The 18,710-nt window shown below is 40.7% G+C and overlaps 4 protein-coding genes and 1 long non-coding RNA gene across 6 annotated transcripts; 3 read left to right on the forward strand and 2 right to left on the reverse strand.

Annotated features, from left to right (window-relative positions):
• Positions 1-111: 111 nt before the first annotated feature.
• Positions 112-3,098, reverse strand: LOC116935582 (modifier of mdg4). 2 transcript variants are annotated; one of them, XM_032942871.2, is made up of 7 exons: positions 2,794-3,098; positions 2,095-2,688; positions 1,879-2,021; positions 1,561-1,821; positions 1,403-1,491; positions 1,045-1,314; positions 112-870 (listed from the first exon to the last, which is right to left on the reverse strand). In XM_032942871.2, exons 2-6 carry the CDS (start codon positions 2,684-2,686, stop codon positions 1,050-1,052), a joined length of 1,350 nt encoding a protein of 449 aa, XP_032798762.2. In that variant the 5' UTR covers positions 2,687-2,688; positions 2,794-3,098; the 3' UTR covers positions 112-870; positions 1,045-1,049. The 2 variants fall into 2 exon arrangements, with proteins under 2 accessions (XP_032798762.2, XP_045035656.1); XM_045179721.1 differs by lacking the exon at positions 2,794-3,098 and having other exon boundaries at positions 1,879-2,043; positions 2,095-2,271.
• A 244-nt stretch (positions 3,099-3,342) lies between these two features.
• On the forward strand, positions 3,343-4,576 carry LOC116935584 (ER membrane protein complex subunit 6). Its single transcript, XM_045179724.1, has 7 exons — positions 3,343-3,498; positions 3,563-3,678; positions 3,824-3,895; positions 3,962-4,050; positions 4,115-4,207; positions 4,274-4,293; positions 4,380-4,576. The coding sequence occupies exons 2-7, from the start codon at positions 3,633-3,635 to the stop codon at positions 4,408-4,410; spliced, it is 351 nt and encodes a 116-aa protein (XP_045035659.1). The 5' UTR covers positions 3,343-3,498; positions 3,563-3,632; the 3' UTR covers positions 4,411-4,576.
• Positions 4,577-5,291: 715 nt separating this feature from the next.
• Positions 5,292-11,197, forward strand: LOC116931634 (transforming growth factor-beta-induced protein ig-h3). Its single transcript, XM_045179717.1, has 14 exons — positions 5,292-5,545; positions 6,609-6,707; positions 7,398-7,462; positions 7,556-7,662; positions 7,730-7,945; positions 8,074-8,205; positions 8,291-8,462; positions 8,697-8,906; positions 8,969-9,106; positions 9,177-9,292; positions 9,393-9,583; positions 9,654-9,819; positions 9,926-10,048; positions 10,132-11,197. The coding sequence occupies exons 1-14, from the start codon at positions 5,427-5,429 to the stop codon at positions 10,270-10,272; spliced, it is 1,995 nt and encodes a 664-aa protein (XP_045035652.1). The 5' UTR covers positions 5,292-5,426; the 3' UTR covers positions 10,273-11,197.
• Positions 11,198-13,305: 2,108 nt separating this feature from the next.
• Positions 13,306-14,377, reverse strand: LOC116932262. Its single transcript, XR_004399466.2, has 2 exons — positions 14,152-14,377; positions 13,306-14,067 (listed from the first exon to the last, which is right to left on the reverse strand). It is a non-coding gene; the product is annotated as an uncharacterized LOC116932262 (long non-coding RNA).
• Positions 14,378-15,187: 810 nt separating this feature from the next.
• On the forward strand, positions 15,188-17,611 carry LOC116932163 (tryptophan 2,3-dioxygenase). The gene is made up of 11 exons (XM_032939945.2): positions 15,188-15,355; positions 15,488-15,560; positions 15,619-15,712; positions 15,778-15,845; positions 15,911-15,976; positions 16,060-16,197; positions 16,265-16,492; positions 16,571-16,714; positions 16,786-16,891; positions 16,951-17,044; positions 17,108-17,611. Exons 1-11 carry the CDS (start codon positions 15,318-15,320, stop codon positions 17,328-17,330), a joined length of 1,272 nt encoding a protein of 423 aa, XP_032795836.2. The 5' UTR covers positions 15,188-15,317; the 3' UTR covers positions 17,331-17,611.
• Positions 17,612-18,710: the final 1,099 nt, after the last annotated feature.

An 18,710-nucleotide genomic window follows, 5' to 3' on the forward strand; every position in this document is an offset into this window, starting at 1 on the left:
TTGGAATTTTTCGCCTTTTTCTTTTCTTTGTTGCCTAGAACTTCGTGATGTTTCTGCAAGGCATAGTCAACAATTTGGCCCAATTCCTGGTGGGATTCGGATTGAAAGACATCTGAGCTTTGTTTTCATTTTTTTTTTTTTTTTATCCTTCTTCTTTTGCTTTACTACCCCGCTCAATAATTCCCTCCAGCAGCTCCCTCAAAAGGTTTGGCTCATTTCCCACCGATGGATGCATCGAGTCGCTGGAGAATGCCAAGACGGACACCACAGTTCCCTCAGATTAAATGGACTTGGGGATTCTTTGGCAAATCGCCATTCTTTTGTCACAGGTCTCAGAAGAAACACGAGAATAAAATACGGTTGTTGCTTCAGCTCCACTTTAGGTCCTTCGAAAATCCTTTGATGTGAATCGATCTGGTATGTATATATCGTCAAACATCTGTCGAAATCAAGATTCCGACGGATAGAGAATTTGAATACATACCACGGACTATCAGCATATATTTATAACGCCCCAGCTGGCCATTTTGAAGCTGATGGCGCCTTAAGCGTCTACGAAGGTCTCTGTTAAAATGCAGATTTAAATGGATTTTGTATCAATCGGTACTGAAGAGTTTTTGCCTGTAGGAAGCGCGCAATATCCTTACTTCTGTGTCACAATGGTAACTATACTTTCACCTCTCTGATGAATGCCTAGTCGAAATCTTGCGACACTGTCCCACTGAACCCGTTAATGCGGATGGCGCGAATTTCACACTTAGGAATGATCGGAATGCCAGTCCGTTTCACGATGGTCTTCGACGCATGACCTGTGAAGTCCAGGCATTCATCGGAGCGTGTGTTAGATGTTCTTCAGTTATGCGTCTTTTCCTAAGTTAGATACAACATAAAATCAGAAGGTCTCTACAATATATCTATGTGATTTCAAATAGGTAGCAAATAGCGTAGCGTTTTAACTAGCCAAAGACTGCAGACATGTTCGGTATTACACGAATGTATATTAAATGTCAAGCAAATTAAAAATTGGAATTAGTTCAACTTCACCATCATTAATTCGAATGGACATCGAAAGACATCGTCGTTTGTAGATGTTGCTGGTCGTTTGGTTTGTGAGAACGTATTTTGCGGGACAACGTCGACATGGGAATTTTATAATGTTTGCTAGCTTCTTGCATACGCATTCCATTCTGTAGGACAGCATTAATGGCTGCTTTTAAATTGTTTTCAGGGTAGGTTTTATAATGTTTAAGGGACGGCACATTCTTGGAATCCACCTCTGTCGGCAACACGTCAAAAGGATCTTCAATGACGAGCCTAACGCGGGAAATATAAAAAATATTATTTAAAACCATATTTTGCAAGACACAAGATTAAATAAGCATGATCCAACAATAACACTTACACTACTCTTTCATCATTTGTTGATGCATTTTCGATATTAGCTGTACTCTCCAAGTCGGTTTCCATGGATAAAACTGAAGCCACTGACACCTGTTAAACATATTTTGGATTTTAAAAATGGGCTTCTGCAAATATAACTGGTCAATGCCAATGACAGACATTTGATGAACGAGATCTTTTCTTCTTTTTTGACGTAGCAGGAAGCAAGCAGCCGCCACCTGCTCGATAAATGCTCAATTTTCGGGTGAGTGTGGTAAATGGGATGCCGTATTTGATGCACGCATCAACTTGTTTCATTCCTTCCTCCACTACTGCTTTGATGGCGGAAGAGAGTTGTGCATCGGTGTAACGCTTGTAGACTGGAGTAACAGTTACCGGAACCGAAACATCACTAGTCGCATCGGCGTCGCTGTCGGTAGCCTATTGACAACGGATTACCAGTCACATACTTTTTAAGAAGATAATAGATATGCTAACATAGTTAGAGCGGAGACAGCGCTTTTTTTGAGGGGCGGGATCCGTACTTGTTTCTTCTGGATATTCCAAGATGGGTTCGTGCATTGCCGACGTCATATGTTGACTGTCTCCAAGAGGGTCTGATTCGAAATTGTATTCAACTTCTAAAAATGTCCAAGCAAAACCCTAGAAAAAACTTCTTACAAGTCTACAGTATGGATAATAAAACCAAGGTACCTGTCTCTTGTAAACTGAAGTCAGATGCATCAAGCTGAACTGAGAGGGAATTTTCTAGTAGTTCACTGCTTTCTTTAGGTAAAGCATTCAATCTGTCAGATAATGTATCGGTATGGTCTTCTACTGCCAGGTAGTCTTTCACATTTTTTGTTACTTGGTTTGAAACCAATGATCTTTCCTTCTCCCTTTCTTCAGCTGTGTGGGTGTTCACTTCATCTGAAGTTGTTCTGAATTCACCTATGCCTTTGATTTGCAAGGATTGGGCCAGTTCCACTAAACTAGCAAGTTTAGCTTCATCAGTGTTTAGCTCTCCTTTGTAAATGAAATGCAACAATGCTTGCATTTGCCAATAAGATACATCTCTTAGAATAATAATGGGATGTGAACAGGGTGATTCAGAAAATATCTGATCAAAGTATGGGCTACAAGCCGATAAAATGAATTTATGGCACTTAATGCCAACACCATCACAAAATAAGGTGACATCAGCAAACTTTTCTGTGGTTAAGAGATTGTTGCAGACTCCTCGAAGAAGTGATTCATGGTCTGTCCAATGAAGATGACACAGCTCACCTTTGTTTCGAGTGGCCATACCTGGAGGAAAAGGTATCTTAAAAGGATCAAAAGATACCTGCTGCTAACAAGAAACTGCAAATTTTGGATGAATGCAGATTATTGATGACTATACAAAAATCAAACCAGAATAGCGCTAGTCGGCCAACTAGTGGGAAACACTAAGTTTGTTTTTCTTTTTCTGTTTAACGATTGGACTTCACGTGCTTCCAAGTCCACCCAGACTTCCAATTCAATATCCAAATTGTTTCTTCTTGTGTCTTACTTCAAATTGATATCCATTCACGGAAAAACTACATATATTTATTTTTGTTTTCTACAAATCAACGCTTGATAGCACGAAGTAAGATTCGTCTGCTTGGCTGCGTCCTGGTAAGGAGTATTGTCCCCCTATACCCTAACCGCGGGTCTGCTGGGACCAAGCTCGCAAGTACTTCTGCTCCCCCCAAAAGCCAAGAGCCACAGTATCACACGGTTCCTTATGGGACTACGTGTTTCTTTATTTTATTATTGTATTAAATACATTTGTGTTTATTCTGAAATAAATATATGTTAATCTTTAAAACCTTCTCTTTTTTTTATATTTTTTCATCGTCGATCGCTTTATTGTAAGATTTGGAAAAAAATTAAGAAGAAATGGAGGGAAAGCGCACCTCTATTTCCAGTAGTAGTGCATCCATTGCAAGCGACTCGCGTCGCCACATTTGCGATCGCGAGTGAAAAAGGGAAATAGTGGATTGTGGAATAGCTATTGTTTACATCAAAGTGCCCAGGCAACAAATCCGCAGGCGATATTCTATTACTCTGGCACAGCTGTCGCCGCCATTGAAGGTATTCAAGTTGACAGGCCTTAGCATTAAGTAGCTCTTTGGCTATACCGGTGCAATTTATGCAGTAAAACTATAACAAATACACGAGTCTGGAAGCAAAAGTTTACTCACATAGGACAATAAACGGATCTCACCATGGCTTCCAAGAATAAATCTCGTGTAATAGAAAAAAATAATGGAGGTAAAGAAATGTTAAACTTCCATAACGAATTATCTTTATGAGCTGTTTTGAAGTCTCGTTTCCCTTCACCATCACAATATATTTTTAACTATGTCATAATCTAAGAAAGGGTTTCTTTATTCACCGATTTTTTTTTTCATTTCAGATGTATTAGCTTTCAGTGAGGGTGCAATCAGAAATAATGCGATGGTAGTTGAATACTGTCGAACATCAATGGGTAAATGTTACTCTGTCGTAGTATTGATACCTAAATAGTTGGTAATACAACAATAAAATTTTTTAGCTGCACTTGGTGGAACTGCTGCTGGAATTTTGGGCTTGACTAGTCTTTACGGCTTTGTGTTCTACATATTTTGTGCCGTTGCAATATGGGTACATAAAAAACTAAATACTGAATTTCACATGAAAAATTACTTATCAGTATTCCTTATTTTAGCTTCTTCTGTTACTGAAAGCAGGACCACATTGGCAAAAGTATTTTACCAGCAGAAGTTCATTGCTGTCTAGTGGACTGAGTGGTGGACTAATTGTAATGTTTTACTTGTATTTTCAAATATGTCAGATTTATTCATCATTGTTTTTATTTATTTTTCAGACATATGTTCTTTTCTGGACGTATCCTTTTTGAGCAAAAAAAATTTTTTTGTTTACTGTTGATAATTCAATTTTTCATGGAATTCCTTAACTAAATTTATTTTTAGGTTCATCTATGGGATGGTGCATGTCTACTAGGAAGCGTGTAGGGCTTGTCTCATCATTTCCACTGTTAATTGAAACACCTCATCCCATCTTTGCCTCAAAAGAGGAAAAGAAATGATAATACTTTCATTGTCAGTCTGTATTTTGTTTTGTATCTGCTGATAGATTGAATGTCATTTAAACATTTCAAAGATTTAAACTGTGAAGGTTGACTTACTGAAATCTGGAGTACCGTATGAGAACGTACCACAAAGAAACGGATTTTCCGTTCATTACACATCTTATTTATCGATATTACAACATATTAAATGTCTTTTATGAGCCAGGAAGGCAACACTCTTCCTTTCGCCTTGCTTTCTTATGTCGGAACTTCTACCTGTTCAAGAGAGAATTGCTCTTAAAAGACATTGAAACCATTTCACTCGGTCCTATGCCGAGACGCTGTTAAACGTTGAAGATTGACATAGCGAAGTAAAGTCGTTGACCCCATGCAAATTTCACCACTAAAGGGATGTACGATAGAGGTTCTATGCCTTTGCAGTCTGCTTTTTAAAAAATTAATGTTTCTAAACAAAAACAAGCTGGACGAGTCGGCCGTTATGGTATAAAGCAAGTGATGCTGATTTAAAGTTTTTAATTCGGAGGCGGCTTGCTCAAAGGACGAGAAAAGGCGACCGCGCGAACGAGGCGGGACAAGTCTTGATGTGTCCACTCACGCTCACGCAAGAGAAAGAGGCCCTACCTCCCACGTCCAAGATGCCCTGTACAGTACCAAACTGTGGTAGGAGAACAGTACCTCGCCAGTCGAAGTTGTGGCGTCAGGTCAACTGCTGCATGATCAGCATTGTTCGGTCTCGATCTCGTTTGCATTGGGACAACTGTGTTCAACCCGCTGTTGCGTCTGTTTCTTGTTTATTTTGAAAAAAAAGGGGAAAAAAAAGAGCAAAGGAGGGGGAGGAAACATACCTTGTCGTGACGTGAAAAATAGGGTACCTACGGTAGACCGGCTGCAACTTGGAAACCAAAATAACATCGAAAACAACTGAACGATGAAAGCTTACTCTCTGTTGATTGTCGTGCTAGTTTGCTGTGCTTCCTGGTCCACGGTAGATGCTGTCAACAAGTCCAAGTTGCCTGCGTGGCACATACGATTCGCCCGCCAACAAGGGTAAGATCTGATTTGCGTTCGTTTTTCCTTCGTCTTGTTGTAAAGCGTGAAAACGTCCGAACTTGGAAATGCCCTCCTCTGCCCTATGGATTCGCAAGTAAATGACTCAGAACTCGCACCGTATTTGGTCACATTCTTTCCGGTGACCGTTTTTCTGCAGGACAATGCACTGGCCAACGGAATAATTATCTCCGCATTCAAAAGCTAAAGTCACAAAAGGATCTTTTCGGCTGTTTGCGATTCCCGAGATAAAATAGCAGGGTTTGATATCCACCAAAGTCGGTCAGGTCCCGTCTCTTGTAGGTCAGCAACACATCAATGAGTTTACTAGCGTTAATCTTCTATTTTCCCCATTCAGCTTATATGGTGTAACAGAACGGGGAAACGTCTGTGTTCCGTGTTGTTAGGTTCATCTTGTTCGTGCGACGAGGTGGCCAGGTCAGCCCGTCACGATAGCCATGTACAGTGTTGTTGTTACTATATAGACCCCCCCCCCTTCTCATCTGAGATGGGTGGTGCTTCTGTTCGCGTGTCTTGTAAGAAGAAAAGAAAAGAATTCGAAAGCGTTGGGCGCGCACTTGCTACCATGTACGGAAATATTTATCTCCACATCAATGGCCATCCATCTCCGTCGCAAATATCAAATGGGTTATTCGTCTCTTTTCTACCTTCAAAATGATGCGTCCTCTCTTGTTTTTAGACGAGGGGGAGGAGAACTGCCTAAATTTCCATATTAATGTATCAAATAGCCTGCTGTTAAATCGTGAGTACTGCGTGCGAGGCGACCGAGCGCGCAGTTCGTTCGAATTAAAATACAGACAATCTGCCCGAATCGTTAGCGCTCGACTCCCGTTTTTGTCAAACATTGCTGCGTCGCAAAAATAACAATGGTGATGCCATAGTTTCTACGTCTCGACAGAAATGAAAATACATAAACTCAAAAATTTGGCGTAAGGTGCTGAACATCAACACGCTTTGCTTTCGTTTCTTCCAACGATAACATGAACAAAACAAATCTTTATGTTTTGGCCTTTTTTTCTCTTTTATTTTCTTTTCTTTTTAGACCCAACGCCTGTGTGGTAGAAGAAGTGCCTGGAACCAAATGGAAAATCTGGACCGAGTGTAAATACTATCTGCCCCGCAAGATCTGTGGCCAGAAAACGTAAGTCAATCCCCTTCTTTTTCCCCTCTATTTTCTCTTTTCGTTCATCCCGTCGTCATTGCCCGTCTTCGCTCTTTCAGTCTTCACTCACGCTTATACTATCCTACTTTGTGTACATAGTCGTATATCTATGTCAAATTTTCTCATTCCTTTTTTATGTATGTATGCGTGCGCGTGTATGTTTTTCTTTTTATTGGGTCTTCGTGCAACTCTCGTTCCATTAACGCAGCTTATGTGCACCATTCGAGATGCCTTCCGTCCGGCAACCACCAAATGCTGATGAAAGAAGCTTAAGAAATAGGCGAACGCAACCTCCTCGGTTGCCATTCGGTTGGGTTGAGGGTTATCATTCGATTGTTTATAATATGTAGATCTGATTACTGCGCGGCGTTCAACGCTCTCATAATGTTCGTGTTGTCGTCAAAATTTCGGTGGCCGAAATTTTCGTTAACCCTTACTCTTTTTTTTTCTGTTTGTTTTATTTGGTTTAATTTTTTTTTTTTTTCCCAATTTGCTCTTTTTTTTTCAAAAATTTTCTCTTCTCTTGTTATTATGTCTGTGTCTGAGTGTCTAGATCTGTTCGTCTAGTTCCAATTTTTCAGGATGATATTCAGCGCGAGCATGGCAATAACGCCATTAAATGAATTTAAATGATTGACTTAGTAACAAGATTTAATAACAACTTTGCAGAGTACTTCGATTTGAGTGTTGCGAAGGATTCCATCGCGTTCCCGGACAGGACGGTTGCGCAGGAGGTATGAGAGGATTTGTCTATGCATTTACTCATCTGAAACAATTTCTCGGTATCAAATGTGAAAGAATCTAAACTAACGAAATGTCATTGACAGTGAAGCCATTGAAGAACATCTTGGAAACAGCACGTGAGTTGGGCGCTACAGATTTCGTTCGCTATGTCGAGGAATCCGGTCTACAAAAAGAATGGGCCCGCGAAGGGGTATGAACATCTTTCGTGTTTTATTACTTGTGTATTCATCTGTCTCTGTAAATAAATGAAAACGCAGGCATTTACGTTGTTCGCTCCGACGAACGAAGCCTTTGCTAATATCCCGCGTGAATTGCGCGCTCGCGTTGACTCGTTCCGCGGGAACATCGAAAACCCGATCCTGCGTTACCACGTTTCCGATCGCAAAGTTACGTCCGATACTTTCCAAGCTGATCTGACCATCCCGACTCTGTACAATGGCAATCGTCTACGTATCAACAAATATTCCAGCGGGGTGAGTGAAACCGTGTTTGAATCACGAGGAAAACAATTCAATTACCTGGAAAACTAAAAATGATTTTGTGAAGAATTGGGCGACAAATATGAACCACTAGTTTTTCTTTTATTTCTGAACGCGTGCAGATGCTGACTGTCAACTGCCGCACGATCGTGCGAAAGGATCAGGAAGCCACAAACGGTGTCGTTCACATGATCGACAGTCTACTTGATCCCGGTGCGGTTATGAGTCGAGATGTTTCGGAAATTGTATCTTCGGTAATGCAAATGAGAGACTAATGTAATAGCGCTACAACCATTGTCTAACCGAATTGCTATCTTCTTATCATTTGCCAATTTTTAGGATGGACGATTTTCAGTGCTAGCCAAAGCTATGGAAGAGTCAGCTTTCTTCAACAAACTGCGCGCGGCCGGCAATGCGGCCATCACCATCCTGGCACCTTCGGATGAGGCCTTCCAAAAAATCCCAGCTTCTCGTCTCGATGCTATTTTGAAGGATAAAGAAGCTCGACTTGGTATCGTTCATGTCAGCCGCTTTGTTTTATGGTTGCATGCACCTACTACGTATACATAAGTCACAATTTATTTCCAAAACATCTAACGAACGGACTGGCATATAAATCAGATCCGGCAAGATGCCATAGAACAGTGGATTTATCTAGCCTGACAAAAAAATAACAATAGCCCAACTAGATTTATTGTTTGAATGTTGTTGACATCTTTTAAACCCTTCATTTTCCTTTGAAAAGCTCTGTTGCAGAACCACGTTTTGGTGCATCCCCTGTGCGCTCCGGCCATCATCGACGATCACAGTATGCGGACGTTTGCTGGTAATCGTCTGCGTTTAGAGTGTGATGCACAGGGTGTCAGCGTAGAAGGATCCCGTTTGCGCAATGACTTTGTTCTCGGATCCAACGGACTCGTTCACATGATGGACGATGTTCTTCTACCCAATCGAGGTTTGGTTGCATTCATTTTCAATCGATGGGCAATATTTTTTAAAGACTTTCCAAAATTACAGCTAAAAATCTTCTTGAACTGGCTGAATCTGAGAGGCTCACCACTTTCATGGAACTGGTCAAAATCGGTGGAGTGGAAGAAGCTTTCTCCAAATTCGGTGCCTACACCATCTTCATCCCGTCCGAAGCGGCTTTTTACTGTATCTCCTTTTCTTTTATTTTTGAAAAATTCAATTCATTTAACGTCCGCTCTTTTCGAACAATCGACAGCGCTACCAGAAGAAGTTTTGCAAGATATGCGTTCGAGCCAAGAGAAAGCCCAGGCGGCCATCCTCTACCACGCTACGCAGGGCAGGTTGCTCACCAACAAAATCAAAGACAGCGAGGTATTTCGTTTTGCCTTTTACCAATCCATCTTTTCGATAGATCTGCTAGCCTACTCGTTAGACTACAAAAATCAAGAACTTAACTTAACTATATGTGTAGATCGTCATGTCTCTGGACGAAGAAAACCCTCTGCGCTTGAGCGTTTACCGCAAAGCAATTGGAGTCGAATGCGCCGTCGTTGAGAAAGCCGATATGGAAGGCCAGAATGGTGTTATTCACATCATCAATCGTGTCATGATTCCAGCCAACATTTCAGCCGGCGATTTGCTACGACGCGAGGGCAACTTCAAGTAAAATGTTACACCCATAATAACGGACGATAGCTAAACGATTGATCTAATTATCTTTCGCGACGCACAGGACATTCCTCCAAGCCATGGAATTGGTGATGACGGGCAGCGACGCCCTCGATCTATCCGCCGGTGGCATATCGTCCACGTTTTTCGTGCCGACAGATGCTGCGTTTGAAGAATTGGGTGCGACAGTGATCGAGGACGCTCTAAAGAATCGCTCCTTTTTGAAAACGGTCAGTTCCAACCACTTTGTGTTGTTGTTTCGTTTGATAGGGAAAGCACCAAAAGATGGCGTTGCCTGTATAATCTCGTCTTTTATCTTTGAATTTATTATGCAAGATCGTGGCTAATCACGTCGTCCCGGGACTGTTCAATTCCGACTCCTTCAAAACCAATCTGATCTACAAGTTGCCTTCGATGCTTGGAACGCTGGATGTCCGTCGAATTGAAAACATCCTCAAAGTATTTCGATTCAAAACCCCCTGATGGGGATTTAACTCTCTGGAAGGTTGTTGCATATATTGACATCGATATGATTATTACAGGTAAGGGAAGCATCAGTCATCAAAACTGATTTGATGAACACCAATGGCGTCATCCACGTCATCGATAAAGTGTTGATGCCAGAAATGGACGAGCCGGCTGAACCCCTCGTGCAAATTCGTGGAGATGGAGCTAATTTTTAAGGAAACCTTTTTTTGTTTTTTTTTTTGTTTGTTTCAAAAGAATCTTCTTCTAATTTTCCTGCTCGTTACACTCTACGCGCGTTTGAAATTCTCGCGCTTTTTCGTTCATCCCCCTCCGCCTATAATCTCTCGAATCCACTAATGGTATACCTCTATTCCCGCCGTATACTTGTTTCAAAGGTGGAAAGCATTTACACCCTCCTACAGGACACGCTTGAATGTTAGCCTTTCACTTTTATCAACTGATCGTTTCTCTAACCATCTTCTGTGCCTGCAAATATCTTTATTTTTATTTGTCCCCACTGTTAGTTTGGCCATTGGCTCTTTAGCCGGCGTTTAAAGGAAACATGTACACCTTATATCCGAATGGTCATCAACGTCTTATCTAAAACCAGATTATTCATAGTTTTATTAAGGAAGTGGCTTGGAAAAAAAAAATTCATGTAGCTAATCCACTCATACGGTTGCCCCAGTGTTCAAACGCTTTTTCGTTTTCTTTTTCAACTACTCGTTTTGAGATCATTTGATGTCCTGGTTCCATATGGTCAACTGGACGTCATTCAGCTTCAACATTTGATTTTTATCATGCAATTCGAATACGTATATTACCTAACATAGGGCAATTAAACCATAAATACTCAGACGAATCTTTTTTGGTTTTTGCATTTTAGCTTTCTGTGGTTCTCTCTAATTGTATGCACATCCACTTGAAATCAAAACATAAAGTCGATGGCAAATGGTTCAAATAAAAATGAAGCCATCCCAAGCCACAATATTCAAGTTTCCCCCTCTTTTAACAAGTTGAATATTAAAAAACAAAACAAAATCTAACTTTTCCCCCAACCTTCTTTCTATCTGGAAATGTAAGACCCATTTGGTTGTGTAACCCACTTTGTTTAAAAGTCTGTAAAGCTTTTTAAAAATGTTGCGTTTTACTCGTACGTCCGAAAAGCCAGTCCACTGTCACCTATTTTGGGATCTTCTTCTACAATCACGGCTGGTATGAATTAAATGAAATTTGGGGAGGAAAGGGTCAAACAAGAAGATAATTATCTACCTGTCCCACTATAAATATTGGCTGTTTGCGATTAGATAGCAACACATCGCAGTGCAATCCAAAGACAAAGATGAACTATCGAATTCTCGAGTTTCATTCAATTCTTGCCAGCCGGCATATACTTAAATATAATGTGAATAGAGGGCTGGCTTTATCGCCAAACAGAGCATATAGAATAATGGCAGGACTAAGCTTAATCCACTTACTTGACAAAAACGGGAGTTTAAACCATTTGGTTTACAACGAAAATGAATGTGGCTTATGCCCGAGACCTTTTGCATATACCGATCGCTAAATTAAGTCGTTTAACCCATATTGAAATGTTGACAGACACGCATTCGATTGTTTTATGGTCTATATCTTACGCAACAGTGGCTGCGTTATCCAGTAGTTGCCTTATCCCGCAAGAAAAACAACAAAACTATAGCCAAACGATTTTGAATTCGTCCAAGTCATAATAATGGCTATGTTGTTTTGTTTTATTTCTCGCCCCCGTCCGCCTAATGACAGTCTAATGTATATACCTCCAGCATAAAACAGGAGAGAAAAAGTGCATGATACGCCTTGAGGATTCTAAAGAAAGAGGAGAAAAAAAAGGGAAGCCTTAAGCAGTTGTCAAACTGTGCGATGGAAGCGGTATTTACTTCCCCCCTCTGATACGAACTATACTTCATCCGCCTATTGTACATAGTAAAAGTAGTATAGACATCGTTGTGCGTGTAGGGTTTGCTTTCCATTTTATATAAAGAGAAACCCTTTCACGATATGGCGAATGTGAACGTAAATATGAGACATGAACAAGTGTGAAAAAGGTCACGCTCGCAAACAAGAACATGAAAAGGTTTGATTTTGCTGCACTAATATATAGGGATTAGCAAACTTGGGCATGGACATTCAGTATAGGCTAATTCGAATGCTAAGTGGATCATAAAATCAGTTTTCTCACGAGCTAGACGAAATCTCAGAAACGTTTAAGACGTCATCGTCTTATTTAAATAATAGTATAGGTAATTTAAAAAAATAATGTCTTGGTTGTTTGCGTGAATATTCAGACAACTATTGCGCGGTAGTCTGGCTGGCATTAGAACTCGTCAAAATCCTCTCTTAATAAGGCAAGAGAAAACGAAAGAATATGGAGATAACGCAATGACCTTTCTACCACAAGCATGTCAAAGCTATGTTTACATATTGCAAAGATGTGAAACTATTACCAACTGCGTTGTTCGCATCCATTTCTCGTCTTTCAAAAGAATCGGATTCACAAAAATAACGTTTCACTTGCAGCGATAAACAACAGTCTGCTGGCCACCTAATGACGAAAAAGGAATTCGAATAATAACACAGAATTCCAACCTCAAAACTATGGCGCCGTCTAGTCAAAGATGGAATCAACTCAAAATGGAATCACAGCAATTACTCACTCGTGTTTGCGTTCGATATCCTCGAGGGTGGATTGTCTTAACAACCTATGTGGCGTAATGCCCTAACGTGTGCGTTAAACTATTATATTATTCTACCGGCTTGTTACGGAACATTTTTGCAGAGAGGGGATAGCTGTACCGGATGGAAACCCAACAAGAGTTTTATCAACCGCTTTTCCCATCTGTAAAAATGAACTTTGATCGTATCAATCGAGCTGATTTGATACTTTTCTAACATCGTCATATACGCCATCAGATTTGAGAAGCCGAATGTGATATAGCTAGGACACGAACGACCAAAAATATTTAACCTGTTTTGCATGTTTCGGGAGGAGGGGGGGCAACGGCTCGTGTACAGACGATTTGGAAACTCGTGTTTGACAAGATAACCTTTTCTCTTCTTGTGGCGAAAGAATGTTTTCGCTCTCGTTTGTATGTTTTTGTATACATATATCCCTGCCGGAACAAACAGAATAACAAGCAACAGATTTCGCAACGAGAAAAGATGTGATCATCTTGGTAGGTGGCGGAAAATATATCATTTAAATAGGAACGTTCCATGTCGAGATTGTATTTCATTTTTTCTTTATCTACAAAATATCTGGTTAAGGGGCAACTATTGCTTTTACATAGAATAAATTTGGGACGAATTGGGAATCCCGAAGGCATGGCCGGATGGCACGTCTCTGGCCAACCAATCGCGACGTAGATTTCACGAGGGCTTGTCTCTCCATTTCGTTTTTATCTTTGCTTTTTTTTTTTTCAAGTCTGAAATCTTTTTGGGCAACGACATTTCACGAGCACGCGCCCCGAGGTTTAATCCAAACATTTATGCAAGGCTTGTCGAATTCATTTATGGACTGCGTGATGGAGTTGACCTATTCGACTTGATTTGTTATTATACTTTGCCATCGTTGTTTTTGAAGACCGATATGGACGGACGGTTCTTCATGCTCATTAATCTTCCGCCAAGCCGCTGGACCCGATGACACGGATATTTCCGAACTTTTCGAGAAAGTCTTTGAGCCGACTATTTGTTCCAGCCTAACCCATTTTGTCCATTTTGCAAACGTATCTTTCCGAAAATGGCGCGGGAAAAAATGCCGAAAAATAAATCTGGTGCAAAACGAGAACAGTCGAATTGAACAGACACTACACGTTAGATGTCACGTACAGCGTAGTAGATTAAAAAAAAAAAAAAATAGTCTACGCCATCGTCAATGCACATTAAAGACGAGTGAAATAACAGGAGCTATCATTTTCTTTTTTTAAGCTGCTCCGGTAGAAACCTACAGAGGAAGACTTAGGACTGCCCGTCTGAAAAATTGGAAAAGATATGATTACTACCCGTGTTGTTTTATGTTAGCAATGCAAGTATAACTACAAACATGGAACTCTTACTAGTGTTTCTAGACGGAAAATAGGGGGGGACATGGGGGGATTGTTGATATGCTAAAATAACACCTTTACACACACTAGAAAAAGAGATCGGTATGTCTACCCTATATACTGTCTGACTGTTTCCGTCAACGTGCCGAATATTAATGGCAATCCGTGAAGCCCGGGACAGGTTGTTTTGCTGGCAGATTGTTTTTAACAAGCAGGTTGGTATGAAAGAATGAAAAGGACTCACGCTCACGTGATTGTATTATGTCATTCCCGCAGAGTGAAACGTCTCATCTTTTACCAGCAACAGAAGTCTGTAAGAAACAGTGCAATTGGGTGTTACAGAGGATTGAGCAGTTGTCATTCGTACGGTGAACGTAAATCGTTCACGATTGGATGTAAGAAAATTAAAAACTGTACAGATGCACCACGCCACGATCACGTGATCACCTCAAGTACAAATCGGCATTTGTTTTTCAATTCAAATTTCAGGAATCACGACTTTGTTAGTCGGAAATGTTACACACCAACCGTTCCTGATGTCGGACGCCAGCGGCATCTGACGAAACATAAACAAATGAAGCATGATGAAATTCGACTTCAGAAGTGATGCAATAAAAAGAGAAACGACGTCTTAGTTTTATTTTATTTAAACGTATTAAAACCGGTTTTGGACTTGGAGCAGGTAGAGCAGCTCTTCTATCAGCAGGTGCTCCGCCTAAACCGTTTACCCAACGAACCGGGCCCTGATTTCACGGAACCCACAGTCAACGAACAAGTGGCTTATCTTAAAACCTCAAAAGCCTTACGATCTGAACGTAAAGTTAATTAATAAACACTGAAAAAAAAAATTGAAATAAACGATTTGACTTGGGAAAACGGTTCGTATGACATTCGCTTATTTTGCCAGCAAGAAAGACATGACGTGCGCACCATTTGCATGTCTGTATTGCTCCCTCAGAAACCACCTCCCCTTTTTCCACAGCCCCCCCATGCGAACAGGAGGTGCCAAGAACAGGAGAGCTCTTATATAAAGAGCGCAGGCGATCGGTGTGGACCACGTCAGTCCTTTGCGTGCAGTGCTTCGTTCCTTCTTGAAATTCGCGCTCTCTCCCTCTCCTTCTACAACACTTTCGTTGACCTATTAAAAATTGTTCTAAATCTGCCAACAATTGATCAAGATGAGTGGCGGTGGGTGTCCCATGAATAACGGATTCAGGTGAATATTTTATTCGATTAGCCCCAGTTTGCTTCAATCCAATCCTGTGTCTAAGGCGCCAAAAATAATCAATGATTTCTTGAACTAATCTTTGCACCGGCTTTTTATCATTTTGCGTTTCACGTGAGAAAGATCGAATGATGCTCAGGATGGAATCAATATGGCCGATCATTCAACTGGCATGATGTACGGCGAGTACTTACAGGTAAGCAATTCATCAATTCACGCGTATGAAACTCCTTCCTAATTTGCGATCGATGCAGCTGGACAAGATCTTGGACGGCCAGAGATTGATGAGCGAACAACTTGGCAGTGAGACCGTGCACGACGAGCATCTCTTCATCGTCACTCATCAAGGTAATTTATGTTCTGCACTGCACCTCCCGTTTTCTCAACTAAAGAAAAAAGGAATTATTCAACAGCATACGAGTTGTGGTTCAAGCAGATTATCTACGAATTGGATTCAGTTCGTGAAATGTTCTCTACCCAGGTACATTTGTTCAGTTTGTCATTTCAGCATATTCAACGCGGTCTAATTGAACATCAATTCAATAGGAAATTGAAGAACGAAAAATGCTGGAAGTTCTCAAGAGGATGAATCGCATCGTTCTCATTTGGAAGGTGAGTTTAATGGGTGTTCGATTTTTGGAAGAAAACCTTTTCAAAAGATGCAATTTATTTTTAAAATTGCTGCGGGGCTAAAGTTGTTGAGAGATCAGGTCATGATTCTCGAAACCATGACTCCACTCGATTTTATGGAATTCCGCGAATATTTGACGCCTAGTTCAGGATTCCAAAGTCTTCAATTTCGGTTGCTTGAAAACAAATTAGGAATTCGACAGGTATGAGCTCGCCGTCTGCTTCTTCTTTGCGCATGTTAAAACAATTTAAACGAAAAATTAATGTCAGGAACATCGAGTGCGCTACAACCAATCCAACTACATCAAAGTGTTTGGCAATGATCCCACAGCCGTGGTGGAACTCCAGCGATCAGAAGAGGAGCCATCACTTTGCGAATTGGTTCAACGGTGGCTGGAGAGGACACCTGGTCTGGATGAGGAACATCCCAGCAACTTTTGGTCACAATACCAAGAAGCTGTCGACTCTCTGATACGCGAGCAACAAAACGAAGCAGAGGTATGAATATTTTCACCGCAAAAAAAAATGCAAATGAACGGATAGAAATTGCGAGTTTTGTCTTTGGTGGCGACGTAGGCGACAAAAGACGAGACGTTGAAAGGCCATTTGCTGAACGAGTGTCAAAAGAAGAAAGAAATTTTCGATTCCATTTTTGATGTGGACATCCACAACGCTTTGGTTGCACGCGGAGAGAGGCGTTTCAGCCACAAGGCCTTACAGGTATACGAACTGCATTGACTTTTTATGCGTTCGTAGAAGTCAATACATTCAATTTTTTAAATCATTTGTAGGGTGCCATTATGATCACATTCTATCGCGACGAACCGCGTTTCAATCAGCCCCATCAGCTTTTGAGCATCCTAATGGACATAGATTCGCTAATTACTAAATGGCGCTGTAAGCTTGTGACAGCACAATTTTCAATCTGCATTTGAAAATGTTTTTCCCGATTTTAGATAACCATGTTATGCTGGTGCAGCGAATGATTGGATCGCAGCGTATCGGGACCGGTGGCTCGAGTGGCTATCAGTACTTGCGATCAACTTTAAGGTGAGTTCAATTCACGAAAATGTTCACCGACATTCTGCTAACGCCATTGCAACATGTTCACAGTGATCGTTACAAGGTGTTCTTGGACTTGTTCAATCTGTCAACGTTTATCCTGCCGCGTAAACACATTCCACCATTATCGCACTACATGAAAACGAGGCTTTCCATCCGCGAGCAACCCACTTCGCAGAATCGTCAGGCCGGACTTCACGGCGAAGAGGACAACAAATCTCAGAGCGGAAGTAGTTTGGGTGGGCTAGAAACATCCGGAGAACTTTCACTGTAAAACACTGTTTTGTTTTTTTTTTTGTTTTTTCCATGCTTTTCCCACTTTTGTTTGTTTCTATTTTGCCATCATTTTTTAACCGACGACATCTTCAAGAGTACTATCCTGCTAACGGTGATTGAATGACGTCATAGTCATACACCTTTGTTATGCGATGCAACGTTTTGTTGCTTTTTATCCACACGTGTCATATTTAGTTTCTATAGATCGTTTGCTAGTGCCAGAAATTTCCTGGAAATCCATGCGCTTCAAGGATTTTGTGAATACACTGCCAGAAAATAGCGAAGAGCAAAAACAACGACGATGATTAACCTCTCCACTCATACAAAAAGAAAAGATCCTGTTCTCTCTGTTGATGTGAGACGTTTGTTCCGTGAAGGTCATTACAATAGCAATTGACTTAATTCGAGGAAAAGGGTGGTCATGTACAACCTATTGATCAACGTCGATCCCAGTTGCTCAGGATGCGGACTAGTCGTCAAACGGTTGAAGAAACAACGAGTGTCAACTGAAAGCACCTGCCCGAGTAAGCGTCATCCCAAGAGCTTAAACCGGTAAATGACGTTTGTTTATCATTACGTAGAGCGTAAGTCAAGTTTTGTACGTTGTTACAAATAAAATGTGAAGGCCTTCAAAAAAAAAATTGGATTTCGTGGCTGAACTCGATTCAGCCATTTAAGGTAAACAATAAAAAGTGACGTGAGATTATTTTTTTAATGGGTTTAATCTTTATGTAATAATTAAAACTTAATGTCAGGTATATTAGGGTTAATTGGTTTTGACACTGCGGTGTCAATGAGAGAGTGCAAAGTTTTAAAGGTTAATTGCGGCTTAATTTTAATGCAGCAAAATTTGGAAATGATCGGACCTATTGAGATTCTTGTGATTCCTAATGTCGCCCGAAGGATGCCCCTAATAGCTGAGATAATAAACGACATGTGGGAATGTTTAGCCATTTGGATTCTGACCGCATTTCTGCTCGTGTACTGCTTTGTTATGTTCTTGCTTGAAGGTCCTTTTATCCTATTTTTGCTCCTGATATTGGCTTTATCAATTTGGTTGTGATTGTTGTGCTTGTAGCATTGGTACCTGAAATCAACGCTGCACATTTTCATTCTTTAAAGCCAATTGCTTTAAAGAAATTCTGTTCTACTCGATTGCTTACATTTGTGTGCCCAAAAACAAAAGAAATTTATGATTAAAAAGGTTAAACTGTAATTCACAATACAAATAATGCTTCAGCTAAATCATTTCAACGAATAATACAAAAGTATGTAACGTCGGAGTATGGGTATTATTTAAATATTTTATTAAATCAGAGAAATAGTAAAAGAATTCAAAAGACATGGTATACGATCGCAATTTCCAAGAATAGAGATA

Source organism: Daphnia magna, linkage group LG10 (genome assembly GCF_020631705.1).
Source record: "Daphnia magna isolate NIES linkage group LG10, ASM2063170v1.1, whole genome shotgun sequence".
NCBI lineage: Eukaryota > Metazoa > Arthropoda > Branchiopoda > Diplostraca > Daphniidae > Daphnia > Daphnia magna.

Coding starts and splice junctions, on each gene's coding strand:
- LOC116931634 (XM_045179717.1), top strand. CDS start 5,427: ATGAAAGCTTACTCTCTGTTGATTGTCGTGCTAGTTTGCTGTGCTTCC. Junction 7,463..7,555: donor ACAGGACGGTTGCGCAGGAG/GTATGAGAGGAT, acceptor TGTCATTGACAG/TGAAGCCATTGAAGAACATC. Junction 9,293..9,392: donor ACAAAATCAAAGACAGCGAG/GTATTTCGTTTT, acceptor CTATATGTGTAG/ATCGTCATGTCTCTGGACGA.
- LOC116935584 (XM_045179724.1), top strand. CDS start 3,633: ATGGCTTCCAAGAATAAATCTCGTGTAATAGAAAAAAATAATGGAG. Junction 3,679..3,823: donor AATAGAAAAAAATAATGGAG/GTAAAGAAATGT, acceptor TTTTCATTTCAG/ATGTATTAGCTTTCAGTGAG. Junction 3,896..3,961: donor ATACTGTCGAACATCAATGG/GTAAATGTTACT, acceptor AAAATTTTTTAG/CTGCACTTGGTGGAACTGCT.
- LOC116932163 (XM_032939945.2), top strand. CDS start 15,318: ATGAGTGGCGGTGGGTGTCCCATGAATAACGGATTCAG. Junction 15,713..15,777: donor CTTCATCGTCACTCATCAAG/GTAATTTATGTT, acceptor ATTATTCAACAG/CATACGAGTTGTGGTTCAAG. Junction 15,977..16,059: donor GCATCGTTCTCATTTGGAAG/GTGAGTTTAATG, acceptor GCGGGGCTAAAG/TTGTTGAGAGATCAGGTCAT.
- LOC116935582 (XM_032942871.2), bottom strand. CDS start 2,686: ATGGCCACTCGAAACAAAGGTGAGCTGTGTCATCTTCATTGGACAGAC. Junction 1,822..1,878: donor GCTGTCTCCGCTCTAACTAT/GTTAGCATATCT, acceptor CGTTGTCAATAG/GCTACCGACAGCGACGCCGA. Junction 1,315..1,402: donor ACAAATGATGAAAGAGTAGT/GTAAGTGTTATT, acceptor TTCCCGCGTTAG/GCTCGTCATTGAAGATCCTT.